Source organism: Lynx rufus, unplaced genomic scaffold (assembly GCF_022079265.1).
Source record: "Lynx rufus isolate CCGP_SWC_20201006 ecotype Redwood Valley unplaced genomic scaffold, mLynRuf1.p SCAF_4, whole genome shotgun sequence".
Taxonomy (NCBI): Eukaryota; Metazoa; Chordata; class Mammalia; order Carnivora; family Felidae; genus Lynx; species Lynx rufus.
This window is the reverse complement of record NW_025814856.1, coordinates 142,522,880-142,546,297: the sequence shown is the minus strand read 5'-3', so window position 1 is coordinate 142,546,297 and position 23,418 is coordinate 142,522,880. Positions and strand designations below refer to the sequence as shown.

Genomic DNA, 23,418 nt, shown 5'->3' with positions numbered 1-23,418 from the left:
GTAAGACCTATCTAATCTTTCTTTACACCTGCCCCAATTTACTCATGAATAGCTTCTGAAAAAGACAGTTGTCCAATATTAACCTCACCTACCCACCCTAGTCAGAATGCATTTAAACAAACACTGCTTCAGCTCCGCACCTATGGTTATTTCTTTAGCTTCTGACTCTGAAACAACAGGACAAGAAACTGTACCGTGGCACTTGGACAAGTATTGGGTTTAGCATTATTATCATTTATACCTTGCCCTTATTGAGGAGTTGGTGAAGATAAAAGTTATTGAATGAAACATGAAGTTTTTAAAGTTGAAAATAGCATACATATATACATGTGAAATACTTTGAGAAAAGTAATTACATGCTGTAAAAAAGGTAGGTAAGTCAAGTATGACATCTGAAGTTAAAGCAAAGTAAAATCATCCAAAGTTAGAAGAAATCATAGGTCAGCCAGTCATACTGATCACACTTTGGATGCCCAAAGTGACATCCTTAACAGTTGAACATTTGATAGGCACTGAATACTTCCAATGGCATATAATATGCTGTGCAGAATATACTCCATCTTTTCACTGCTGTGTAGAAAATTCTTAAATTCTGGGATAAAATCTGCCACCTTTTAGCTGACATGGCAGAATGTACGTTCATTCTAAAGCAACAAAACATATGCCTGCATTCCATTTTTATAGATAGCCTTTTCAGATAAGTGAAAACAGCTTTTATGTAGATGTTATTTTAAAACACAGCATTCGGAAGTGAATGTAAGACTTTCTTGAAGACAATTTAAATCTCAGAAGTCTGTGTATATTCTTTGACTCCACAATTATTTTTTAAATTTATTTTTGTAAATTTTCTAAATTTACTTCGTAAATGTGGAAAAATGAATTTAAGAGAATATTCTTATATTGCAGTAACAAAAATTAGAAAACTCATACTAACAATAGAGAATTAATTGTGTGAAGTGTTTCCGTATTATGGAATACTCTGTTACAATAAAATGACATTGTAGATGTATAGTTACTAAGATAGATATTTATAATATTCTGTTTAGAGATTAATGCAGTTTTATATACTAAAATGTATTATATGCATAGTAAAAATATATTAGGAAGAATATATAGCAATATTTTACTCATTACCTCTGGAAAATTGAATTTTGAGTGATTTGTTTTTCTGAGATTGATTTTCCTATCACACAGCAGAAATAACTTTTTAAATTATGTTTTAAGCACAAAAGGAGCCAGACATTATTCCAAGTGAGTTGTGGAAAGCATGGAATGCAACAACATAATTATTTCCAGTGTTTGGGCATCTGGTCTCATATCCAGTCTGAACATGGATATGATACCAATATTGATTCCTTTATTAGTAACTATGATACTAGTTCATTTTAATCATACCAGTAGACATGTTACACCAATAATGTATTAAAACAGTAATACACTGCAATCCATGGTTTATTTTAGAAATCAGAAATTTAAGGAATTAATTTTAGGATAACTTTAGGAAAATTACATTCCTCTTGGTGAATGTTCAATACATTTGTGAAAATGTTTAGCAAATTATGTCAAATGTTTAGAATTAGAAGTATGCCTCCTTAACTTGATAAAAAATTTCTCTTGTAATCAAACAAAATATTTAGTGTTCAAATTTTGGAGTCAGTAATGCCAGGAACAAGACAAAAATACCCACTATTTTCTGTTACCTAATGTTTTTCAAGAAATCTTAAGAAATTCACTAAGAAAAAAAAGAGCTATAACTGTTTAAAATTTTTTTTTATGTTTATTTTTGACAGAGAGAGAGAGACAGAGCATGAGCAGGGGAGGGGCAGAGAGAGAGGGAGACACAGAATCTGAAACAGGCTCCAGGCTCTGAGCTGTCAGCACAGAGCCCGACGCGGGGCTCGAACTCACAGACCGCGAGATCATGATCTGAGCTGAAGTCGGACGCTCAACCGACTGAGCCACCCAGGCGCCCCAGAGCTAGAACTCTTTTAAAAGAAAGAAAAAGAGAATGTCATTAGTCACAAGATGTAAAACCCAAACAATGAACTGAAAGGCTACTTGGATTAATAAAATTATTCAGTGAGATAACTGGTTTAAATATTAGTAAAATGTAGCTTTGGTACCTATCAGTAATAAATAGAACATATACGTGAACAAAAGTTCTTTCAAAGTCACATCAACTGTGAAACAAGCCAATTCATGAAAGAAATCCCTGATATTCTGTGAAGAAATCTATAAAACTTCATTGAGCATATTCAAATATTTTTTTATTCTTTCTTAAAGAATAAAATGCCATTTTAATTAAAACCAAATTTTCTAAATTGACTGTAATTCTAAAATTTATTAGAAACATTAAATGGTCAAGAATAAAACAAGAAAAGCTTGATTAAAAAAACTCAGATATCTGATATTAAAGCATATTATGAAATTATAGTAATTGAAATTATAGTGTGATTAATCAAAAGATTAGGAACCTCTTACACTGTACATACAAGACATACATGATAATAACATTTCAAATTGATGAAGACAGATTGCTAAATGGTGATTCTTATCTATTTAGAAAAGAATCAGATCTGTAATAAGATACAGATTCCTAACAGATTAAGTTTTGATACAAAATTACAAAAGTTCCAGAAAACATTAAAAAAAAAAAAAAAAGACTTCTAGGTGATTAGAACTGAAGCATAAAAACAATGTAGCTACACTCTACTCTCTCAGCCCCTCCCCCAAAAGGCTGGGAGATTCATCTGTAAAGTTATTTTAAAGTCACAAAAACAGTATGCACAAAAACAGTATGAAAGAACACATTCCAGGTGGAGAAAAAAGTTCGTGACATACACTGTACCTGCTCCCAGAGTGTGTATCCTGGCTCTTTGAATAATTTAGGGAACGGTGAGTGACCCAAACTCAGTGATTGTTTATTTGAAACTTGGAATAGTTACCAACGTTATTCAGTACTTCCTCTGTAAGCTCACGCTGGCAGACAGCTGAAATGAGTGTATTCTGTTCAGAGAGCCTGTTTCTCTTGTCCAGCCAAATTTCTCACGTGCAAGGGCATTCTTATCTTGTGCCAGATGTCTTTTGTCATACCCTTTTATAACAAAGCACAGCCATCTCTTCAAAGCCTAGCACAACACAGGCTAGCTCACACCCTAAGGATAGGGTAGCACATACTCCTCCTGTGCCCATGTTCCCATCCTCATCTTAATGTAGCATACATAGCAATCCAAGATGTCCTTTCCTTTTCCAGCACCCGCGATTTTCATTCATTTGTGTTCATAACCTCTAACTTGAACAGAACGTTCCTATCTGTACTTTTAAAAGCCTCTTCCAAATGAAAACAAAGTGAAAAAATAAGCAAAGGTTAGAATACATTCCTGAAAGTTAGGGATTTATACTTAAGAAAATGAGCAGATGTAGTCATAAAGGTGTATTTTAAATTATTTAAAATAGCAAATCACCAGTACAGGGATCAGTTTAATAAATTTTTGTATATCCACAGCATAAAATGAAAGAAGCAATTGATGATCATATTTTAGAAAAATATTTATATTAGCTGATAAATTGCTCAACAGTAAGCTAAGAAATGCAAAGCAAAATATAATGCTTTTTCCAGTTAAAAACAGGAAAAGACACATAAATACACAGAAGAAAAAAAGATAAAGAAATTCAACAATGTGTTAGCACTTTTTTTCCAAGTAGTGTGAATTTTTTTCTTTATAGTTTCTACATGACCTATATCTATGTAGTCCTTTTACAACCAGAATATACACCATTTTTAAAGTTTAGCAGATATTTGGGGGAATACATTTAATACTTGTAAGTTATATTACTGGAAAATAATGTTCTTTTTAAAGTCTCCACTGTTGCTCAGAAAGATCATTAAAGTTTGCTTTTCCCTGTTATGGCAGGTATGGGATGGCACCAGGACCCCATTCCCATCTTGGAGAGTCTTGATACAAGACCTTGCACTTGAAGGAGATTTAAGTCACATCCATCAGCTACAGAATCTAACAATAGACATTTTAGTCTATGATAATCATGTTCAAGTGGCAAAATTTCTGAAGGTGATGTTGAGTAGCAATTGTTTTCTATTTTGTGTTTTTATAAATGTGGGGGTAAATCACATTTATAGATGATATTTGAGGTCTAGAAATTAACTCCAAATTTATTTTTCTTTAATTTTTATTTGTAAAATGTATTTAAAATAAATTATTAGAAAAAGGAAAATATTAGAAGATTTCATTAAATTATAATGGCTTGAATAACTTTTAAAAATTAAACAACATTTCCTGGATATTTTAAGACTCTACACAACTTTACCATAAAAGTAGTAAGGAAAAATGTTCTGGTATATGGTTGTATAAAATGTTTGTAAACTTAAACATTTAAGCTTTATAAATTGGGTTTTGAAAATTTAGCCTACAACTTTCTACTCATTAGTTTAAGAAATTGTTGATCCACCTCTAATATATGTCATAAATTGTGTGTATTTATACTGTACAGTTTATTAGAATTTGCTCACTGCTTTTGAGTTACTGGTTTTTTTAGGTAAAAGCTCACTGTTGATATGTGGCACTTCTTGATTATTAATATTTTAGGGAATATTTTTCTTCATTATATTGTGTCTTTTATTTGGAAGTATCTTTTCTAGCAACATATGGCATCATTGTAACAACAGTGATAATAGCAACATTTGTTAAACACTTCAGATGTATTTAGCACTATCCTGTGTAGTCAGTATTGTCACCATTCCCGTTTTACATATGAGAAAACTGAGGAGTCAGCTGTTAAGCCCAAGATTTCACGGCTACTTGTGTGTGAATCTATAGTGTTTGGTTTCCAGAGCCAGTCCTTTTAAGCAGTATAAAGAAATGATTTTCTTTATTGCAAATAGCTTCGATCCTACCTTTAGGGAGTTATACAGCCTGCTTATAGAAAGTTATATGGCCTACTTATAGGAAGAAAACAGTAAAAGTGAATTGCAGCTGTTTTCAGTCTGAATTTTATGCCCAGTCTCCCTTTGTAAATAAATGTTCTTGGAGAAGGAAATAGTTCCTCTAACACTGCGTTACAAATAAGCCCCCCCAGCTCATCGATAAATGAGGCTAAAGTCTGGGTCCAGGAGGGGTAATAACTGAACTTGCTTGTCCTTTATGTGTGTGTGTGTGTGTGTGTGTGTGTGTATACACGTTTTCATACCTAACAGATCAGAGAAAATTGACTGTTGAAAATACATTTTTGATGCTTCTCCCTGATTTTGTCTACACTGATTATTTCAAAAATACACATAATGATAGAGTCAATTCAAAGTCTTATTTTTATTTATTTATTTTTTTTTCGCGTTTATTGATTTTTGAGACAGAGACAGAGCATGAACAGGGGAGGGTCAGAGAGAGAGAGGGAGACACAGAATCTGAAACAGGCTCCAGGCTCTGAGCTGTTAGCACAGAGCCCGATGTGGGGCTCAAGCCCACGAACCTTGAGATCATGACCTGAGCCGAAGTCGGACGCCCAACCGACTGAGCCACCCAGGTGCTCCTCAAAGTCTTTTTAAAATACAGATAGAGTTCTTTTTTGAATGAAAAAGATTTGCATTTTTTTTTAGATTCCGCTTTCACAATTTAATTTCCTCTCTTTCCCTATGCTGCATTTATAAGTTTTCCTATTCCCTCTCACCTGTCCAAGACTTGAATAACACCTAGCACAGTGCTTTTCTTACAGTAAAGATGAAGTAAATAGTATTTGCTAGTGAATGAACAAATCAATGAGAGCTGTGAATTTTTTTCAGGTCCCTTTTTGTTTACCTTATCTTACCCACTAGAGGGTGCTCTGAGCGCACATTGCTAAGAAAATATAGGGCACTTAATCTTTTTCTAAAGATATAATATTACATTATTTATCTGCACTGTAATAGAAAAATGGAAGGGATTTTCTCCGTATAAGTAAGGCAACTGTAAGCTTTTAATGTATATTGACATCACATTTTATTTATACTAAGGAAACCTCTATACCATTTCATATTAACTTAAGAAATTCCCAGTCAGATGACATTAATACAAATGAATTCTTATCAACGCTTGAAGACAACTGTTTGAAATTGCATTTTTATACTGAAATACATGGAACACATGTATTTTTGTTGCATAGGAACAGGAAAAAAATATATTTTTAATAAAGAGAAGACAGTGAAGGCAATCTAAGTATAATATAATTGGCTTTTATATGCAGTAAATTTTACAGTTGAAATCGCCCTTAACATTCTTCCTAAATTTTGCTTTTTGAGTGTTACACATTCACACATTCACAAACCCACCTATATGTGGGCACACACACATGTGCACAAGCACACACACATCACAGACTTTTTGTCTAGAAATTAAAGCAGTGTATTTCTAATCCCCAGTCTTATCCTGACACAATTTAAACATAATTATAAAAAATATATAGTCATAATTATGTTTTGGCCTTCAGTGACCCAAGAGCTATATAGTTTGGTTATTTTCAGACATATACAGGTAATTAAAACTATTAAAGGGAACTTCTCCATAGTTTATAGGGAAGATTTAAATTATTTCTAAAGGGATAGTGATTTCTTAATAGCTACATTTGCTTTGCTTTTTTATTTTGCTAGCGGGAGGGACAGAGGGATAGGACAAAGTCTTCAGCAGACCCCTTGCTCAGCATGGAGCCCAACACAGGGTTTGATCTCACGACCAACCATGAATGAGATCATGACCTGAGCTGAAATCAGGAGTTGTAGGCTTAACTGACTGAGCCACCCAGGCACCCCTGCTTTACTTCCTTTTTGATATTCATTGAAAGGGATATTTATCACAATTTGTGAAAGTATATTTTTATAATTTTTGGTTATGACTCCCTCACTTGTAATTTTAGAATCTTATCACATTACTGACAAGACTAAGCAATGTGTGTCTATTATAGTAGAGCATCTGGCACATTTCATGGTATATTTAGCCAGCTTAAAAAAAATACAATGCTGCCTCCAGAAGGAATTTGTGGAAATAACAATTTGTCATCTTGATAGCCTATTTATATAAATAAATTCTTTCGTGGTCTTTAAGTATTGTTTTATTATGAAATATAGTAGTGGAAAAGATAGTGTAATAAATACCCATGTGCCTACCATTCAAACTTAATATTTTTAAATGTTTTGCCACACTAATTTCAGGTGCTTTTAATTTTTAGGACATAAATCTCTACATGTTGAGTCTTCTTTGTACCTCTGCTCATTCTCATGTTTTGCTCCTTAGTATCTTTCTATTTATCCTAACATGTAGGTATATACACCCAGGTTTATTATGCTTTTATTTTAATAATGTACTTTTTTCTGAAAAATGCATAAGGTATATATATTATTCTGTAATTTACTTTTTTCTTTTATATTTTTAAGATATATCCGTGTTCATACAAGTGTCTGCGTTAATAACAGAGAGTCTTAATTATTACAGCTTTATTTTTAAATGATTCTACAGATCAAGCAAACCTTCCCCACCCCCACCCCCCACTCCCGCAGTTTAGTCTTCAAACTTGACTTGCTGTTCACGTCTGTATGCATTTTCAGGTCAGCTTTTCAAATTTCATGTAAGACACTGGAGATTTTGATTGAAATTATACTGATTTTAAAAATTAGGGGCGCCTGGGTGGCGCAGTCGGTTAAGTGTCCGACTTCAGCCAGGTCACGATCTCGCGGTCCGGGAGTTCGAGCCCCGCGTCAGGCTCTGGGCTGATGGCTCAGAGCCTGGAGCCTGTTTCCGATTCTGTGTCTCCCTCTCTCTCTGCCCCTCCCCCGTTCATGCTCTGTCTCTCTCTGTCCCAAAAATAAATAAACGTTGAAAAAAAAAAAATTTTTAAAAAAAAATTAATTTGGGGGGGAAATTACTATCTTTATAGTGTTAAAGCTTGTTATTTATGAATATGATATCTTTCTCCATGTTTAGGCCTTTAAAAGCATTTTTTTAAAATTTACATGGAGCATTTTATTTAGAGGGAGGTGGTTTTTAATTTGTTTTTTTGTTTGTTTGTTTGTTTTGTTTTTTTCCTTACGTGACCTCTTCCCCCAGCATGGGGCTAGAACTCAGGACTCCAAGATTAAGAGTTACGTGCTCTACTGACTGGGCCAGCCAGGTCCCTGCATGTTTTAGGCCTTCCCTAAGTGTTTTTTTTATATGTGTACTAGTGTATTACCTACTTTGAAAAGGAATCACAGAATAATAAACATCCAGAAAAAGTGAGATAAAAGTAAATAGAAATGGACTGTTTTTGTTTTTTTTTTTTCTTCTAGTATCTCACTTTAGAGACCATGAGGAAAACTAGTTTTGTCTTCTTTTCTTTTGGAGTTTTCTTTCTCTGACTCTTTTTACCCTGCTCCTCTGCCGTGTTGTAGATGTATGTCAGTGGAAGAAGTCAGAGAAAAAAACACCTAAATGTCCTATCTCCTTCTCACAAAAACATGACTGGGTTGGAAAAAGGTTATGTAGCTTCTTCCTTTGAGTAGGTGTCAATTTCTTTTATAAACATTCTGCATCTGTCATTTTAAGTCTTCTCCCTTAAACACATACTCTATAGTCAAAGACATTTTTAAGACTAAATAAAACATCTAAAATTGTAGAATATTTAGTTAAAAATTATAATGTTTAGTTTTGTATTTGAACTCACAGAATGTATTTCACATTATGGTGATAAGAGTTCTTATTACAAAAGTTTTCTTTCCATAAAACTTGTGGAATAGGGGGATATTTTTGCTATTTCCATAGAACTTGTGGAATAGGGGAATATTTTTGCTATTATAGTGCATTAAAAAATATTTTCTAGGGGCGCCTGGGTGGCGTAGTCGGTTGAGTGTCCGACTTCGGCCAGGTCACGATCTCGCGGTCCGGGAGTTCGAGCCCCGCGTCGGGCTCTGTGCTGACGGCTCAGAGCCTGGAGCCTGTTTCCGATTCTGTGTCTCCCTCTCTCTCTGCCCCTCCCCGTTCATGCTCCGTCTCTCTCTGTCCCAAAAATAAATAAACGTTGAAAAAAAAAATTTAAAAAAAAAAATATTTCTAGTATTCTCATAATGAGAGTATTTTAGCAACCGTATTTAATGAAATCTTACCTTCAAGTAGCTAAAGCAAGTTAAGAAACCTTAAACAGGCTTCCAAATCAAATAGAGGGCTTGAGTTTGATTTAGGTTATAGGTTTCTTAACTAGTGTATTTTATCACTGCTAAGATTCAGTTTTATTTCACACTTCAGTATCTCTGAAATGTCTTTCATTGGAAAAAACATACGGATAGATAGATATGTAATATGCATATGTACATATACTTACATACTACATATACACATCTACATAAATACATGGGTCTACATATATGTACGTATATACATATAAACGTGACTAAATATACACGAACACGTATATGTATATACACATGTGCGTGCACACATAAAAACACATTTTGGTTTTGATAGTGTCCTTGAGACTGATATTCAGTACACATCAGTATCGCATACCAGTATCCTTTCTAATAGGTCAACACTTTTGACTGTTGGTCTGTGCCCCATATTTGTTGTTAAGTATTTTATGTATCGGAAATTGTTTGATTTTTCTCATTTTTTAAATCCTAAATAATCTATTTTTAGGTTGGAAGCTTTCTTAGAATTTATAGCCTCCATACCAAACTTCAATCAGTGAATTTGGAGAACCAAGCAACATTGTTAGCTCTAGAGTTTCATCTCCATGGGGGTACCAGTTATGGCCGGGGAATCAGAGTCTTGCCAGAAAGTAACTCTGATGTGGATCAACTGAAAAAGTAAGCAAATTATACACCTATTTAGAAGTTGTAAATAAGGTATTAATTAAGCTGATTTCCAAGATACTATTGTTCTGTGCTGGGGTGGGTGGATTTGATAAGTTCTTTGTAATCAATCCTCATAGGCTACTGTGCCATTATCCATTTGTCTAAATAGGTGAACCAAATGAAACCAAACTCAAGTGATTGCAGGTTCAAATAGCTAAACAGTAGCAGAGCTAGGGGTGTAATGTCAGGTTTCCAACAGTTCTTGTGCACTTATGTCTACTCTGTGTGCTTATTCTCTTCTTCCACCATGGGTCACATTCCCCACGTAACACCAACAGACAGTTGAAACTGGAGCTGAGCTCAAGTTTGGAAAACTTGATACATATCTAGAATTCCAAACGTACTTAGTCCTGCCATGAAAAAATAATTATCTTTTTAAAGTGCCTAGAACTGATCAAATAGGTAACAGAAATGTTTTAGAGTATATTTTAAAAACTTTGAAATGTGCCCAGAAAGTGAATAATGCCTTAGGTCCTGCTACATATGCAGTTCCCTTCTTTGTCAAGTGTTTCTGGTGCTCACTGTGTACAGAAACTTTTTGACCAGGATTCTAAAGGAATAAAAAATAAATCTTCTGCATGTCTTCAAAGAGCTCTAGAAAATGACCTGTTCAGTAAGTTCAAATGAAATAATATTTTTATGTTTTAATATATTGAAATAGTATGACTTTTAAAGCCAATTAAATTAGCTATTTTAATAATCTTCTATCAGTTGTACTTCTTTATTTCTCATATTTCCATATATAGAGCATAGTATTTTACTTTTTGAATCCGGAGTAAGATTGTTCTGACAGAATGCTATCCAATAAATCCCTGGTTTACTTTTGTTTGCTGTATTTCATCATCCTTCTGTTTCACTCATCTTTGTAGAATCAGGTTTTTTAAACTGGGGGATCTTAGAACTCCCAGATGCTCTGAAGAAAGCTGTAGACTTTCTACTGAAGAAGCTGTACTACACACATACGTAATTTTTATACCATTTCAGTGATTTCTTATATTCTAAGGATAGAATGGAACTGATCATATTGACTTTGTTTTATGCAATTTGATTTGAAATTATATTCTTTCCATTATAGGGTTTTAGAATCTGCAGATTTGACAGCCGGTCAGTGTTTTGATGGTATATGTCAGTCAGAACATGAGGACAGCTTTCGGTCTCTTTCAAGTAAGGACAGTTTTTAATGTTAACAGTTTAGTCTCTGCTAAGTAAAATGGCTTTATCAATCAATATTCTCTTTTTTTGAATATCTTCCCATCTCTGCCTCTTTCTCTTTTTTGTTAAATCCATATTCATTGTAAAGGAATAGGCTAAATCTTTACCTGTGTCCTATGCAAAGTAAACATTATTCTTCCCTTATTGTGTAATTGCATTTTCAAATTGGGATGGTAAGGATTACTTGATTTGTGATATATGTAGTATTTATATGTATATATTTATATGTGTATGTATATATATTCATTAAAATTTTGTATTTCCTAGGCAACCATTTTGCTTGTCAGTTTCTAATATGAACAGTGATTGTTTTTGCTGCTTTATTTCAAAGAGCTCAATTATTTTTTGATCATACATATTTCAGAGATGCATATAGATCCCAGTCTTTATCAAGTTAATCAAGTACCTAGATACAAGATCTTAAACACACACATAGTTCTGTATTATATATTATATTATTGTATACTGTTCAAATCTAAATTTTAAAAATCTGCAAGATTTTTGTCCTTTACTATTTTGCCTTACTGTCTTAATGTACAAGGGTACATTCTGGGACCTAGAATCTATGCCATTTATATATACATACACACACACACATATATATATATATATATACACACGTAAGTTATGTATAAATATAATTACATGATATATATGTGTATATATATACACACACACACATATATTTACAATCTATTTTATGAGTATTTTTTTTTCTATACTAGTAATAACAAGCATTAAAATTAACATGTATTGCTTGGTGTAGGAACTTACTAAGTGCCTACATGCATTAATCCTAACAGTATTCCTTTGAGGTCGAAATTGTTTTGTCCCTTTTACAGAAAGGAAACAGGCTTTGAGTGACAGGGGTCGTGTAAGTCACTCAGGGTTACTTAGCTATTAACTAAAGGCAAAGTCAGATTCAACTGCAGATTATTTGATTTTTTCGTACCTTTTTAAGTTGAGAGAGAGAGAGAGTGCGAGCAGGGGAGGGTAGGGAGAGAGCGAGAGAGAGAGAGAGAGAGAGAGAGAGAGAGAGAGAATCTTCATCAGGCTCCATGCTCAGCACAGAGGTTGATGCAGGGCTCGATCCCACAACTCTGGGATCATGACCTGACCTGAAATCAAGAATTGACATTCAACTGACTGAGCCACCCACGTGCCCCTGATTTTTTGGACATATTTTAAATTTATTTCTTTATTCTCTCTGCCTTAAAACTCTCCACATTTCCTAGCACCTAGCCAGATCTGTGATTAAACTACAATTAGGAGGGCAATTTACTTCAACTGACAGTCATTTGGAGACAGCATAATTTGTAATTACACTTTTTGAAATTTCTTTTCTCCTTTTTCAGAGATTTTTAAATTATCTTTAAACTATAAAGTTAATAATACATGTCATGATACCAAGTGACACAGCTTCCTCATGCCTTTATGCCCACTACTGAGGTAATGTTAACAGTTAGTGTGGTTTCTTCAACACTTTCATGTTTATAGAAATATATATGCCTGTACATTAACAGATATGACTTTCCCCTCTGTTTAAAATATTTTAAAAAATGGGACATACTACATAGTTGCTTTGTCAGTGTATCATAGATCTCTTCCTGGGCTAATCCATCTTAAACTCATTTTATTGTATTTTATTTTATTTTATTTTATTTTATTTTATTTTATTTTATTTTATTTTATTTTATTTTATTTTATTTTATTGTATTGTATTTTTAAAATTTTTTTTTTAACATGTACTTATTTTTGAGACAGAGAGAGACAGAGCATGAAGGGGGGAGGGTCAGAGAGAGGGAGACACAGAGTCCGAAACAGGCTCCAGGCTCCGAGCTGTCAGCACAGAGCCCGACGCGGGGCTCGAACTCACGGACCGCGAGATCGCGACTTGAGCCAAAGTCGGCCGCTCAACCAACTGAGCCACCCAGGCACCCCAAATCTTAAACTCATTTTAATAGTTGCATAATGTTTTGTAATGTGAGTCTAACATTATAAATGTAGTTATTTTCCATTTGATACACCTTCAGGTTTCCAGTTTTTTGCTCTTACAAATAATGCTTTAATAGCTATCCTTGAACAATTATAAATTCCTGCTTTTCTTTCTCTAAAATAAACTCCTAAAAGAGGAGTTGACAGATCAAAGGATAAGCACATCTTTTATTTTAATAGATGCTGTCAGATTATATGACAAAATGCCATAGAATTCATATGCAAATAGCAGTGTAGCAAATATAAGGTGATATCTTACTTAGTTTCCTTGAGTACTTGGGAAATAGAAAATATTATATATTTTATCAGCCCTTTTTACTTCCTCTTCTTTGAATTGTCTGCTCTTACCTTTACCTGATTTTCCACTGGGTTTTTAAAATTATTTTAATCAGTTTGAGGGAGACCATATATATATTTTACACATAGTTTCTCTGATTTTCTTCTTATTCGACTGCTTTTAAGGTTTTTACAATTGTTTTCACTTCATGCAGAATGGCTAATACTGGGTGATCAGATTCATTGAAATTCTACTTAGCCAGCTTATGATGTCCAGTCAGGTTCTCTTGTCATGAATTCTTATGCCATTTATTAGTGATGTTGAGGAAGAAGGACTATTAATGCATGTTTGTGTATGATGCCACATAAAAAAAATTATAAAAACATACTATAAAATTGTTTCTAAGTTTATTTATTTTGAGAGAGAGTGTGGGGGGAGGGACAGAGGGAGAGGGAGAGAGAGAGAGTATCCTAAGTAAGCTCCACACTGTCAGTACAGAACTCAATATCAGGCTCGATCTCATGAACTGTGAGATCATGACCAAGAGTCAGATGCTTAACCACTGAGCCACCCAGGTGCTGCCCAAACATACTATGATATGCAATAGAATGTAAGCCAAAGTAATTCCAAAATATGGATACTTTTTTAGTCTCAAATTCATTTTAGAAAGCACTATTAAAACTTACTGCTATGTTCACTTCCTTTGCTTTCTTGTTTTTTTAATTTTTTTTTTATGTTTATTTTTAAGAGAGAGACAGAGTCAAGCAGGGGAGGGACAGAGAGAGATGGAGACACAGAATTGAAAGCAGGCTCCAGGCTCTGAGCTGTCAGCACAGAGCCTGATGTGGGGCTTGAACCCTTGAACCGTGAGATCATGACCTGAGCCAAAGTCAGACACTTAACTGATTGAGCCACCCAGGCGCCCCTCCTTTGCTTTCTTGTTAAATTAAAATCCTATTTTATGGTGTTCATCAAGCCACCATCTTATTAAATTTAATAACTTTATTGTCTTATCCACTTCTCCATTTATTTCTTTCACAATGTGTTTTTCCAAAATAATAAAAATTTTCAAACATGCAGAAAAATTGGAACAGTTGTACAGTGAACACTCATATACCTGCTCTCTGGATTCTCTTTGTTCTGTCATATATTTCTCTCTCACTCTCTCCTAATCAACCCATCTTATAATTTGATCCATGTCAAAGTAAGTTGCAGAAATAAATACACCTCCTCAAAACTTCAGAATAACATCATTAACTAGAATTCAATTCAATATTTGTTGATGAACCTTTTTGATTTTTGATGTAAAGTTAAACGCAGTGGACAACTGAAGTGTACCATTCCACAAGTTCTGGCTAATACATAAACCTGTGTAACTTAAATCCCTTTAAAAATGTAAAATGTCACCCTTGTTGCAGGAAGTTCCCTCATGTTCCTTCCCATTCAGTCCAACCCCAGAAGTTCTGATTTTTTTCCACCATAGATTGTCTATAACTTCAAATAAATGGAATAATATATTCTCTCTTATGTACTGTTTTTGAAATTCATCTGTATTGCCTGTATTGCTAATTCCCTTGTAATACCCAGTAGTACCCTATGAGGTAGACATTGTTTTTAATATGAATTTCCAGTCTTTGCACCATTAGTTTTTTTGTTTTTTTGTTTTGTTTTTTGTTTTTTTCTATGAGATGGCTTGGGTGTCTTTGTCAAAAATCAAGTGAGTGTAAATGTGGATTTATTTCTGGGTTTTCCAGTCAGAAATACTTCATAGTATGGTATGAAGTAAACTTTTTTCTCCTTATACTAATTTCCAGTTTTTGTAGCACCAGGGTTGTGCTTTCCCTTTGGGTTGTTTCCTGCTTTATCAGAAATCAAAGTGACCATGTAAGTGCAGGTTTATCTCTAGGCTTTCTATGTAATTCTCTTGATATGCTTGTCAGTTTTTATGCCAATATCATATTGCCTTGATTACTGTAGCTTTATAGTAAGTCTTTAAGTCAGGTAGCAAAAGTCTGCCAGTTTTATTCTTTTTCAGAATTATATTTTATATTCTGGATTCTTTGCATTTCCACTTAAGTGATAGAGTCTCTTATCTTTTACTGTAATAAAGCCTCTGCAATTTTGATTAGGATTATATTGACTCTGCAGATCAGTTTGGGGAGAATTGATGCCTTAACAAACAGTTTTGAGCCTTCTAGTCCATGAACATGGCATGTTTTACTATTGTTTAGATTTTCTTCAGTTCTTATAAACAATGTTAATATAGTTTTCAGTTCCATATGGAATTTTTCATGGATCTTAAAACTGTATAATTCTTCCTTTTTCTTTCCTCTAGGCTCTGGATCAGTATCACTATATGAGGTAGAAAGATGTCAGCAACTATCAGCTACAAGTAAGACTATGTTTCATTTTTGAAATAAGGGTGTAATAGTGTGCATAATAAAGTCTGTCCTTACATTTATCAACTAATTTGTTCCTATATATTATTGAGAGCAGATATCCATGAGGGCAAAAATATACACATATTTATCTTTCATTTCCGTGCCTCATCCTAACTGGCATAAAATGGAACTCAGAAAGATACATGTTTTTACATTGAACATATATTTTAAGTCCTACAGGTATGAGGTTTGTAAAACATATTCTACTATTTAACAGTGCAGTGGGGCTTATTTCATTTTGAGAATGTGATAAAATATATGACATAATTTTTATCTATTCACACTATGAATTTAGCAATGTGCCCATAAAGGCAGTATACCCCAAAACTTTAATGTTAGCAATGATAGTAAATCTGTCAGATGCCCTCTTTTTGTTAGTTCAGCTAAGATGAAAAAAATTAAGAAAAAAATTTTTTAAGCACGAGGCTATTAAATGAAGCTCTATAATATACTATTATAATAATATGAGTTTCTCATTGGAGAAAGAACATGTAACTGTGAAATGAGGGAAAGCCAGAAGAAAGAAACTTGTGGTGTTGTACTGGAATAAGAAGGGTCAGTATGGACTCATGATTTTATAAATAAATGTAGAAATAGATGTAGATGTCTGTGTGTGTGTGTGTGTGCAAATATATACATATGTATATATGTATACATTTATACATGTGCAGGTGCGTGTGTGGAAGTATAAGTATGAACACATTTGCATGTATATCCTATCTCTGTCCAGTTAAAGGGCTTCAAAATAATGGCAACCCAATAGCAATGGATGCACGTCATGCACAGATCTTGGTTTATAAATGATATTCCCCCTTAAAAAAGAATCAGGGCTGCTTGGAGAGATAGCAGGCTCCAGGATTGGGACAGGAAAATTACAAGATGAATCCAGAACATCTTGTTGTGCCAGAAGGTAAAGAAGTTCTCAGTTAATTATGGAGCATGTCAAATCTGATACAATTTGAGCATCAAAATAAAAAATACTAGTGATGGAGTAAAACCGAACAGTAGTAGGGATCCATTAGTCCGTGTGGATAGTAAATAAAAGAACAAATGAATGAATGAATAAGTATGTGCGATTGAGTGGAGAGCTCCTAGTTATAATAGAATGACAGCTAACAAATGTAAAAGGAATGATAAAGTTAGGAAAAAAAATCATTCTGCAACCATGATAGTAATAACTGACTTAGTTGTAAATCACCAGTGGGTCCTAAACTAGCAGGATCCTAAATGTTTACTGAGGAGTGAGATACTTCTATTTCCCCAAGTACTTTCTTATTAGTTATAAAGGGGGAAATAATAAATTTATAGTGGAGAAGAAACCTGTTGAACACCACTATAACCAAGTGAGCCAAGTCAACATCCCCAGGAATGAAAACGCTGGTGACTTGTATGCCTCTTGTTCCGATGCAGAGAGGGACGCCTGTATCACTTGCAGTATACTAGACTGCCAAAAGGGCATAATCTGTATCTGACCATGAGCAGAACCAGACACACCCAAGTCAATGGCCTCTGCTCAAATATATCAGTGTCATAAAAGACCAAGAAAAGCTGAGGGACCGTTCTACATTAAAGGAGTCCAAAGAGACAGGAAAAATAAATGCAATGCATGGTTCAGGACTGGATTCTGGACCCAAAAATAAAGATCTAAGGAAGAACATTATAGGGACAGTTGGAAAAATTTGAATAATGTCTGTTGATTCAGTGATAGTGTTACATATTCTGAAGTTGAAAATTGCACTGTAATATGCCAATCTTCAGAATCTTCTGAAATACACACTGAAGTATTTAGGGATAAAAGAGCATGATATCTGGAAATTATTCATAAGTGATTCATGTATACATATGAATATGTAAGGAGATATATATGGAGAGGGAGCTACCAGATGGAGATGATGACAAATGTGGCAAAATATTAACAAGGTTGGCAATAGAACTTAAATAATTCAGTTTTATTGTATCTGGTGTAGGGGAATTCGTATTATAAATACTCTTATTATTCTTGTAGGTTATTCTGACTTAATCTAAAAATTATTTTTAGTACTTACAGATCATCACTATTTGGAGAAAACCCCACTATGTGCTATTTTGAAACAAAAAGCTCCTCAACAGTATCGTATTCGAGCAAAATTAAGGTCATATAAGCCCAGAAGTCTCCTTCAGTCTGTTAAACTTCATTGTCCTAAATGTCATGCACTGTAAGTATTTTCTGTAATAAAACGGAAGTTTTTAATTCATAATTTTGTGAATATACATTTTCATATATACCAATCAGTTTAAGTCCTGGCAGTGTGTAAATTGTGACTTTGTATATTATATTTTGAAACAGTGGTAACATTTTTAAGAGAAAATACTAAATTCTTAGTAAATCCTTCTGATGTTTCTTAGTAGTAATAAATAAAAGTGGGTGCTGTTTTCAGATCTAAATTCAGTTTAGTAGTTTTAATACATGCATGAATACATACATTTATATATTTATATAAAATAAATTTATATTAGAATGATTATGTACTTACTAACTCAAGACATTCTGAATTTATTTTTAATCTTTTTTCTTTTTTATGCAATTTGACTGTCTTCCCTTTAAATATATAATGTGTAAATATAGTACATTTCCTTTATATTTGTGTGTGTGCATGTGTGTATATATATTATAAAATTATATAATTACATAGTCCATTATATTTGTGTATATAAATATAATTTGTGTATGTACATTAATATATGTATATTTTGCCCTCCACAATCTAAGTATAATACTATTTGTAGACAGTTTTGATCATCAAACTTTAAATAAAATGGGGACCATCTTCTACCCATTTGAGCTTAAAATGATGGTCGGAATTAAAATATAAATACAGATTTTATATAATTGTTGAAGAATTATTAAATTACAGTTTGTTAAATTCTGTAAAGTCATATAGCTTTGCCAAACAAAACTACCGTCTATGAGCATTTTTTTAGACAAATAAGAGAATCACGTCAAAAAGGTGAAGTGGTGTTACCTGAAGTTACACAGCTGGTTGGAGACAGAACCAAGGCAAGGACATAGACATTTTGGTTCCAGATCATGCCATTTCCATTGTATACATACTTTACCACGTGACTTTTTAAAATTATTAGTCTAGGTTAAAAGGAATTGAAAGGAGTATTGGTTTGTAAAGTGGGTGCCCTGTGAAAGAGATTACTTAGGTGGTAAGTGGATATTTAACAGGAAGCTGTATCTTTTTCTCCCATGGAGAAGTTTAACATTCCTTACAGAGGAGAATGAATTGGTGTTAGAAATAGTTATAGGATCCTTGGTATCACAAAACCAGATAAGGAAATTGCTAGCAGTTAATATAGTTATGATATGGATCTACTTAGTTGTGAAGTATCATCAAATCTTTTTCTGTGAATAAGAGTCATTTAATCTGCAAAGTGAATTATTTCCACATTTTAAAATAAGTAGCTGGTGCATCAGCATGTAAACAAATTTGTCTTAATTGGATAATTGTTAAATTTGAATTTCCAAGCTTATACCAATTGTTTTGTATTATTTCATTGTCAATGATTTTAGGCAAGAAGTTCCACATGAGGGTGATTTGGATATAATTTTACAAGAGGGTGCAACTAAAATCCCAGATACTAAACTACAAAATACATCATTATATGATTCTAAAATGTGGACCACTAAAGATCAAGGAGAACGAAAAGTAGCTGTTCATTTTGTGAAAAATAATGGTATTCTCCCACTTTCAAGTGACTGTCTGATTTTGATAGAAGGTAAGGTATTTAAGTTACTGTTTTATTAGAATATAGCTTTTGCTTGTGTCTTTCTCTGGTTAATGATTGTTAAATATATTTTAGGGGCAACCTAGGACATACAAAGTCAAAATATTATTAACTTAAATTACATAAAATAGAATATATTATATATAACAAATAGATTTAAATCTATACACACATATAAACTAATCTGAATTACATTTGGAAATCATATATTGAACTCAAGTGTTTGCATTTGTCTATCTTGTTGAATTCGGATAGAATCTTAATCAGATTCAAGCTCATTGTCGAGCAGTGTTTCATCAAGAGGCTGCTTGTTATGTACAGTTGTTGTTACCTTGGCCTCTGGATGTCACTGTTGTTCCATAAAAAAAAAAAAAAAAAAATGAAAGTCATCTATTGATATTTAGGTCAAGGAAGGGACCCTGGAAACAAGTAAAGATAACTTGACAGGTTTTAAAAGGAAGAAACTGCATCATATATATTTTTGCATTTCCTTTCCACTTTTCACTAATTTTAATATCTATCTAATACACACACACACACACACACACACACACACACACACACACATAAACTTATTTTTCCCCATGCCAAATTTAAAGTTTCATAATTTTCCTTGAGACTTTTCTTCCTCAGTAATATTCTATAATAGAAGGAAAACATCATCTTTAATTTGCAGAGAAATCTTTAGTTTTATTTTATAAATGAATTAATCTTTATTATAGTGGATTATGATCATTTTTGTTAGTGACATTTTTCTATTTATAAAAGTAATATGTACCTGTTTTAGAAAATACATATATGTAAATACATATGAATATGACCATTGGTCTCCTTTCATGAACATCTCTTAATACACTTACAGCATACCAGAAATGATTTTAATTTCTATGTATTAATTAACCATGATAATATTCCTATTCATTTGGTCCTATTGTAAGCTCTTTTTTATACATGAGAAAACTGAATCATAGAGAAGTTGTGGATCTTCCCCACTACAGGTAGTAAGTGGAACTGAATTGTTTCGGGTTTTTTGATATATTAACTCTGTGATGAAGTTTCTTCTCCCTGAATGAAATGTAATTGGGGGGTGGGAGAGGGCACAAAGAATTAAGTAAATGTTGCCCAGTTACTTTCCAGTAAAGCTGTCGTAGTATTCATATGCTTTAGTAGCATATGAGATTATCTGTTCCCCCATCTTCATCATCATATACTAGCACTTTAAAAAATGTGTCCACTTTGATGAGTGAAATGTGGTATCATCTTAGTCCATTAGCAATACTGGAATCTCTACCAGTAATAGATATAAAAACAAAGCACACAGACACATGCACACACCCAAAAAGGGAGTAAGACTATTCGTATGCCCTAAAAATAAAACAAAGCTTTGAAACTATCAGTTTCTATAAGTATTGTCCTTATAGGGCCAACTAGGAGGATATCCAGTACACCTTAGTGTTCTCCTGTGAACTGCCTCCCAGAGAATTCTGTGTTAAAGCCAAGTTGACCTTGAGGGTCCAAAAGAAGCTTGAATGAAGAAGTACCTTTAGCTCCTGATCCTGTCACTCATCCCACAAACTTTCAGTCTCACCTCCTGCCATTCCTCAATTTCCATTACACCCTCCAGCCATATTGAACCGGAGGCAATTCCTAAACCCAGGGTATTTCTCTGTACCTCTTTGCCATTCCGTTGCTATTCTCCTGAGAATTTCTGCTCTAATGTTCATAAGTAACTTAATAATTCCCTTTACTCAACAATTCATGTGAAATACTTAATGAACACCTACACCTACCAAGCACTCTTGATTCTCAAGGCAGATTTGAGTGGTTTTTATTGCATAGTGTATGAACTTTCAGTAGATCACTTTTCTTCCTGTATTGTATTTGTATTATGTCTGTTTATAGACTTGTTTGCTTACTAGACTGTAACTAGGATCCATGTTCATTTTAATCTTTGTATCTTTAGCTCCTAGGGTAGGACACTAGGCATGCAGCTGGCTCTCAGTAAATATTTATTGAACAAATAAATATATCCAGAGTAATAACACTGACTTACAGAGCTTTTTAACGAAACTCAAATGTGAAAATATATCTGAAAGCACTTTAAAATATAAAAGGGTTTCATCAAAATGCAAGCTATTTTTATTTTATCATATTTCTGAGTATTATAACCCTATCCAGGGGCAAGGACCTAACTGCAGTGCGACACGGCAGAACTGTGGCTTCCAGCTTCGCAAAGCTGTGGAAAGAGGAATGGGAGCTGGGCAACTTAGAACACCACAAAACTTGTTCTTACCAAGATTTCTCTGCTTTTTCTGAATAAACACTCCTTGGATTATTGCAAGGCTTTGGTTAATTTCTAGAGTTCCAAAAAAAGTCAAATTTGACAGTTTTTGCCAGTGTTCTTTTTCCTTGTATGGAGCAGTGTATTTTTGGACGTCCTTATTCTGCTGTGCTGGGAGTGCTTTCCCCTCACAATTGAATTTCACGTTACAAGTATTAGGAAATACACAAAAGTATTCTTATAAATCATATTCTCTTTCCCTAAGAAGGAGGAATGCTCAGTCTAGGTGAAAAATACACCAGGAAAGGAACCAGTAGGTTTGAGTTATTCTAGATAATCCTGCCTTCTAGTAGTATTGCACCCCTGGGCTTACTCTTTCTTCTCAGCTAGTGATGGCTTTCATGGCCACTGTGTCATACAATTAGAAATGTAATGATTTTTTAGGAAAAGTGAACAAACACTATACATGAATTGTAATTACACAAACTTTTCGCAGCTATATATAAATTTAATGTTGACCTGGAAGTCTAAAAGACTTATTTCAAACTCAAGACTTAATTTACCTAGACATTATTAGTATATAGCAAATTTAATAATGAGAATCCTGTTATATTTTGGCTCTCAATTTTATTTTCTTTTGAATACTTAAACCAAAGTGTTATAGCATAAAAGAGCAGTTTGTATAAATTTAGGAAGATGGTTAAAGTTTCACAAGTCTTCTATTTTGCTCAAGTCTCAGCATTTCTGTGTAGTGGTTTCTTTAATCAGTGCAGGATACTAAGTTTACAAATTATTATTTTTTATAATAAATGTATTAATCATCTAAATTCTTCATTGTATTTTTCTTTCAGTCCTTTTAGTCTTTTACTATACTTCATGTGTTCCTTTAAATACACACTCAATTTTGCCTTCATTATATTTGTACTACTTGAAGATTTATTTATTCTGTGTTCATAGGAGGAACACTCGGTGAAATCTACAAACTCGCAAATAAGTTTCATAGTGTAATTCCTGTGAGATCTGGCTATGAAGACCTGGAAGTCCTTGATCTTTCAGTACCATTCCTTATACAAGGAAAAGTACATCACTATGGGTATGCTTTCAGATCTGGGAATTTTGAGAATTAATAACTGCTTAGGAGTAATTATTATTTTATCCTACTAGTTGCTATATATTCAGTGGATACTTATTGAATACCAATTTATATGTACAAGATTCTAGATTTTTCTGGTATATATTTTATTCTTCTGATAGCATATATATCGAATACCAACAATGTGCTAAGTATAAGGCTAGCCCAGAGGTTAATATTCATTTGCTTTCTTTCACAAAGATTTAGATACTAATACAGAGAAAGGTTTAGAGCTGTATCCTAGTAAAAGTTAAGTGACTGAATTCCAAAATTTCTGTGCCACGAAGTTACAGATTAGTTGCCACTGAGGAACTGGAAGATACTAGGATATATTGGGAGCTAGAAGTAGACATGCATTTCAAGAAATTTACAGCCTCTCTCTTGTACCTTTTTAACTTGATGGTTTCTTTTGTTTTACGAATTTGTAAAATATTAATACAG

General features: G+C 33.4%; 1 protein-coding gene across 1 annotated transcript in view; it reads left to right on the top strand.

Annotated features, from left to right (window-relative positions):
• POT1 (protection of telomeres 1) overlaps positions 1-23,418 on the top strand; it is an 80,836-nt gene that overhangs the window by 46,536 nt on the left and 10,882 nt on the right. Inside the window, exons 10-16 of the mRNA XM_047096412.1 lie at positions 3,915-4,070; positions 9,651-9,820; positions 10,944-11,032; positions 15,688-15,744; positions 17,832-17,988; positions 19,350-19,555; positions 22,803-22,938. Coding sequence (XP_046952368.1) covers positions 3,915-4,070; positions 9,651-9,820; positions 10,944-11,032; positions 15,688-15,744; positions 17,832-17,988; positions 19,350-19,555; positions 22,803-22,938 — 971 coding nt within the window. The remainder of the gene's footprint in view (positions 1-3,914; positions 4,071-9,650; positions 9,821-10,943; positions 11,033-15,687; positions 15,745-17,831; positions 17,989-19,349; positions 19,556-22,802; positions 22,939-23,418) is intronic.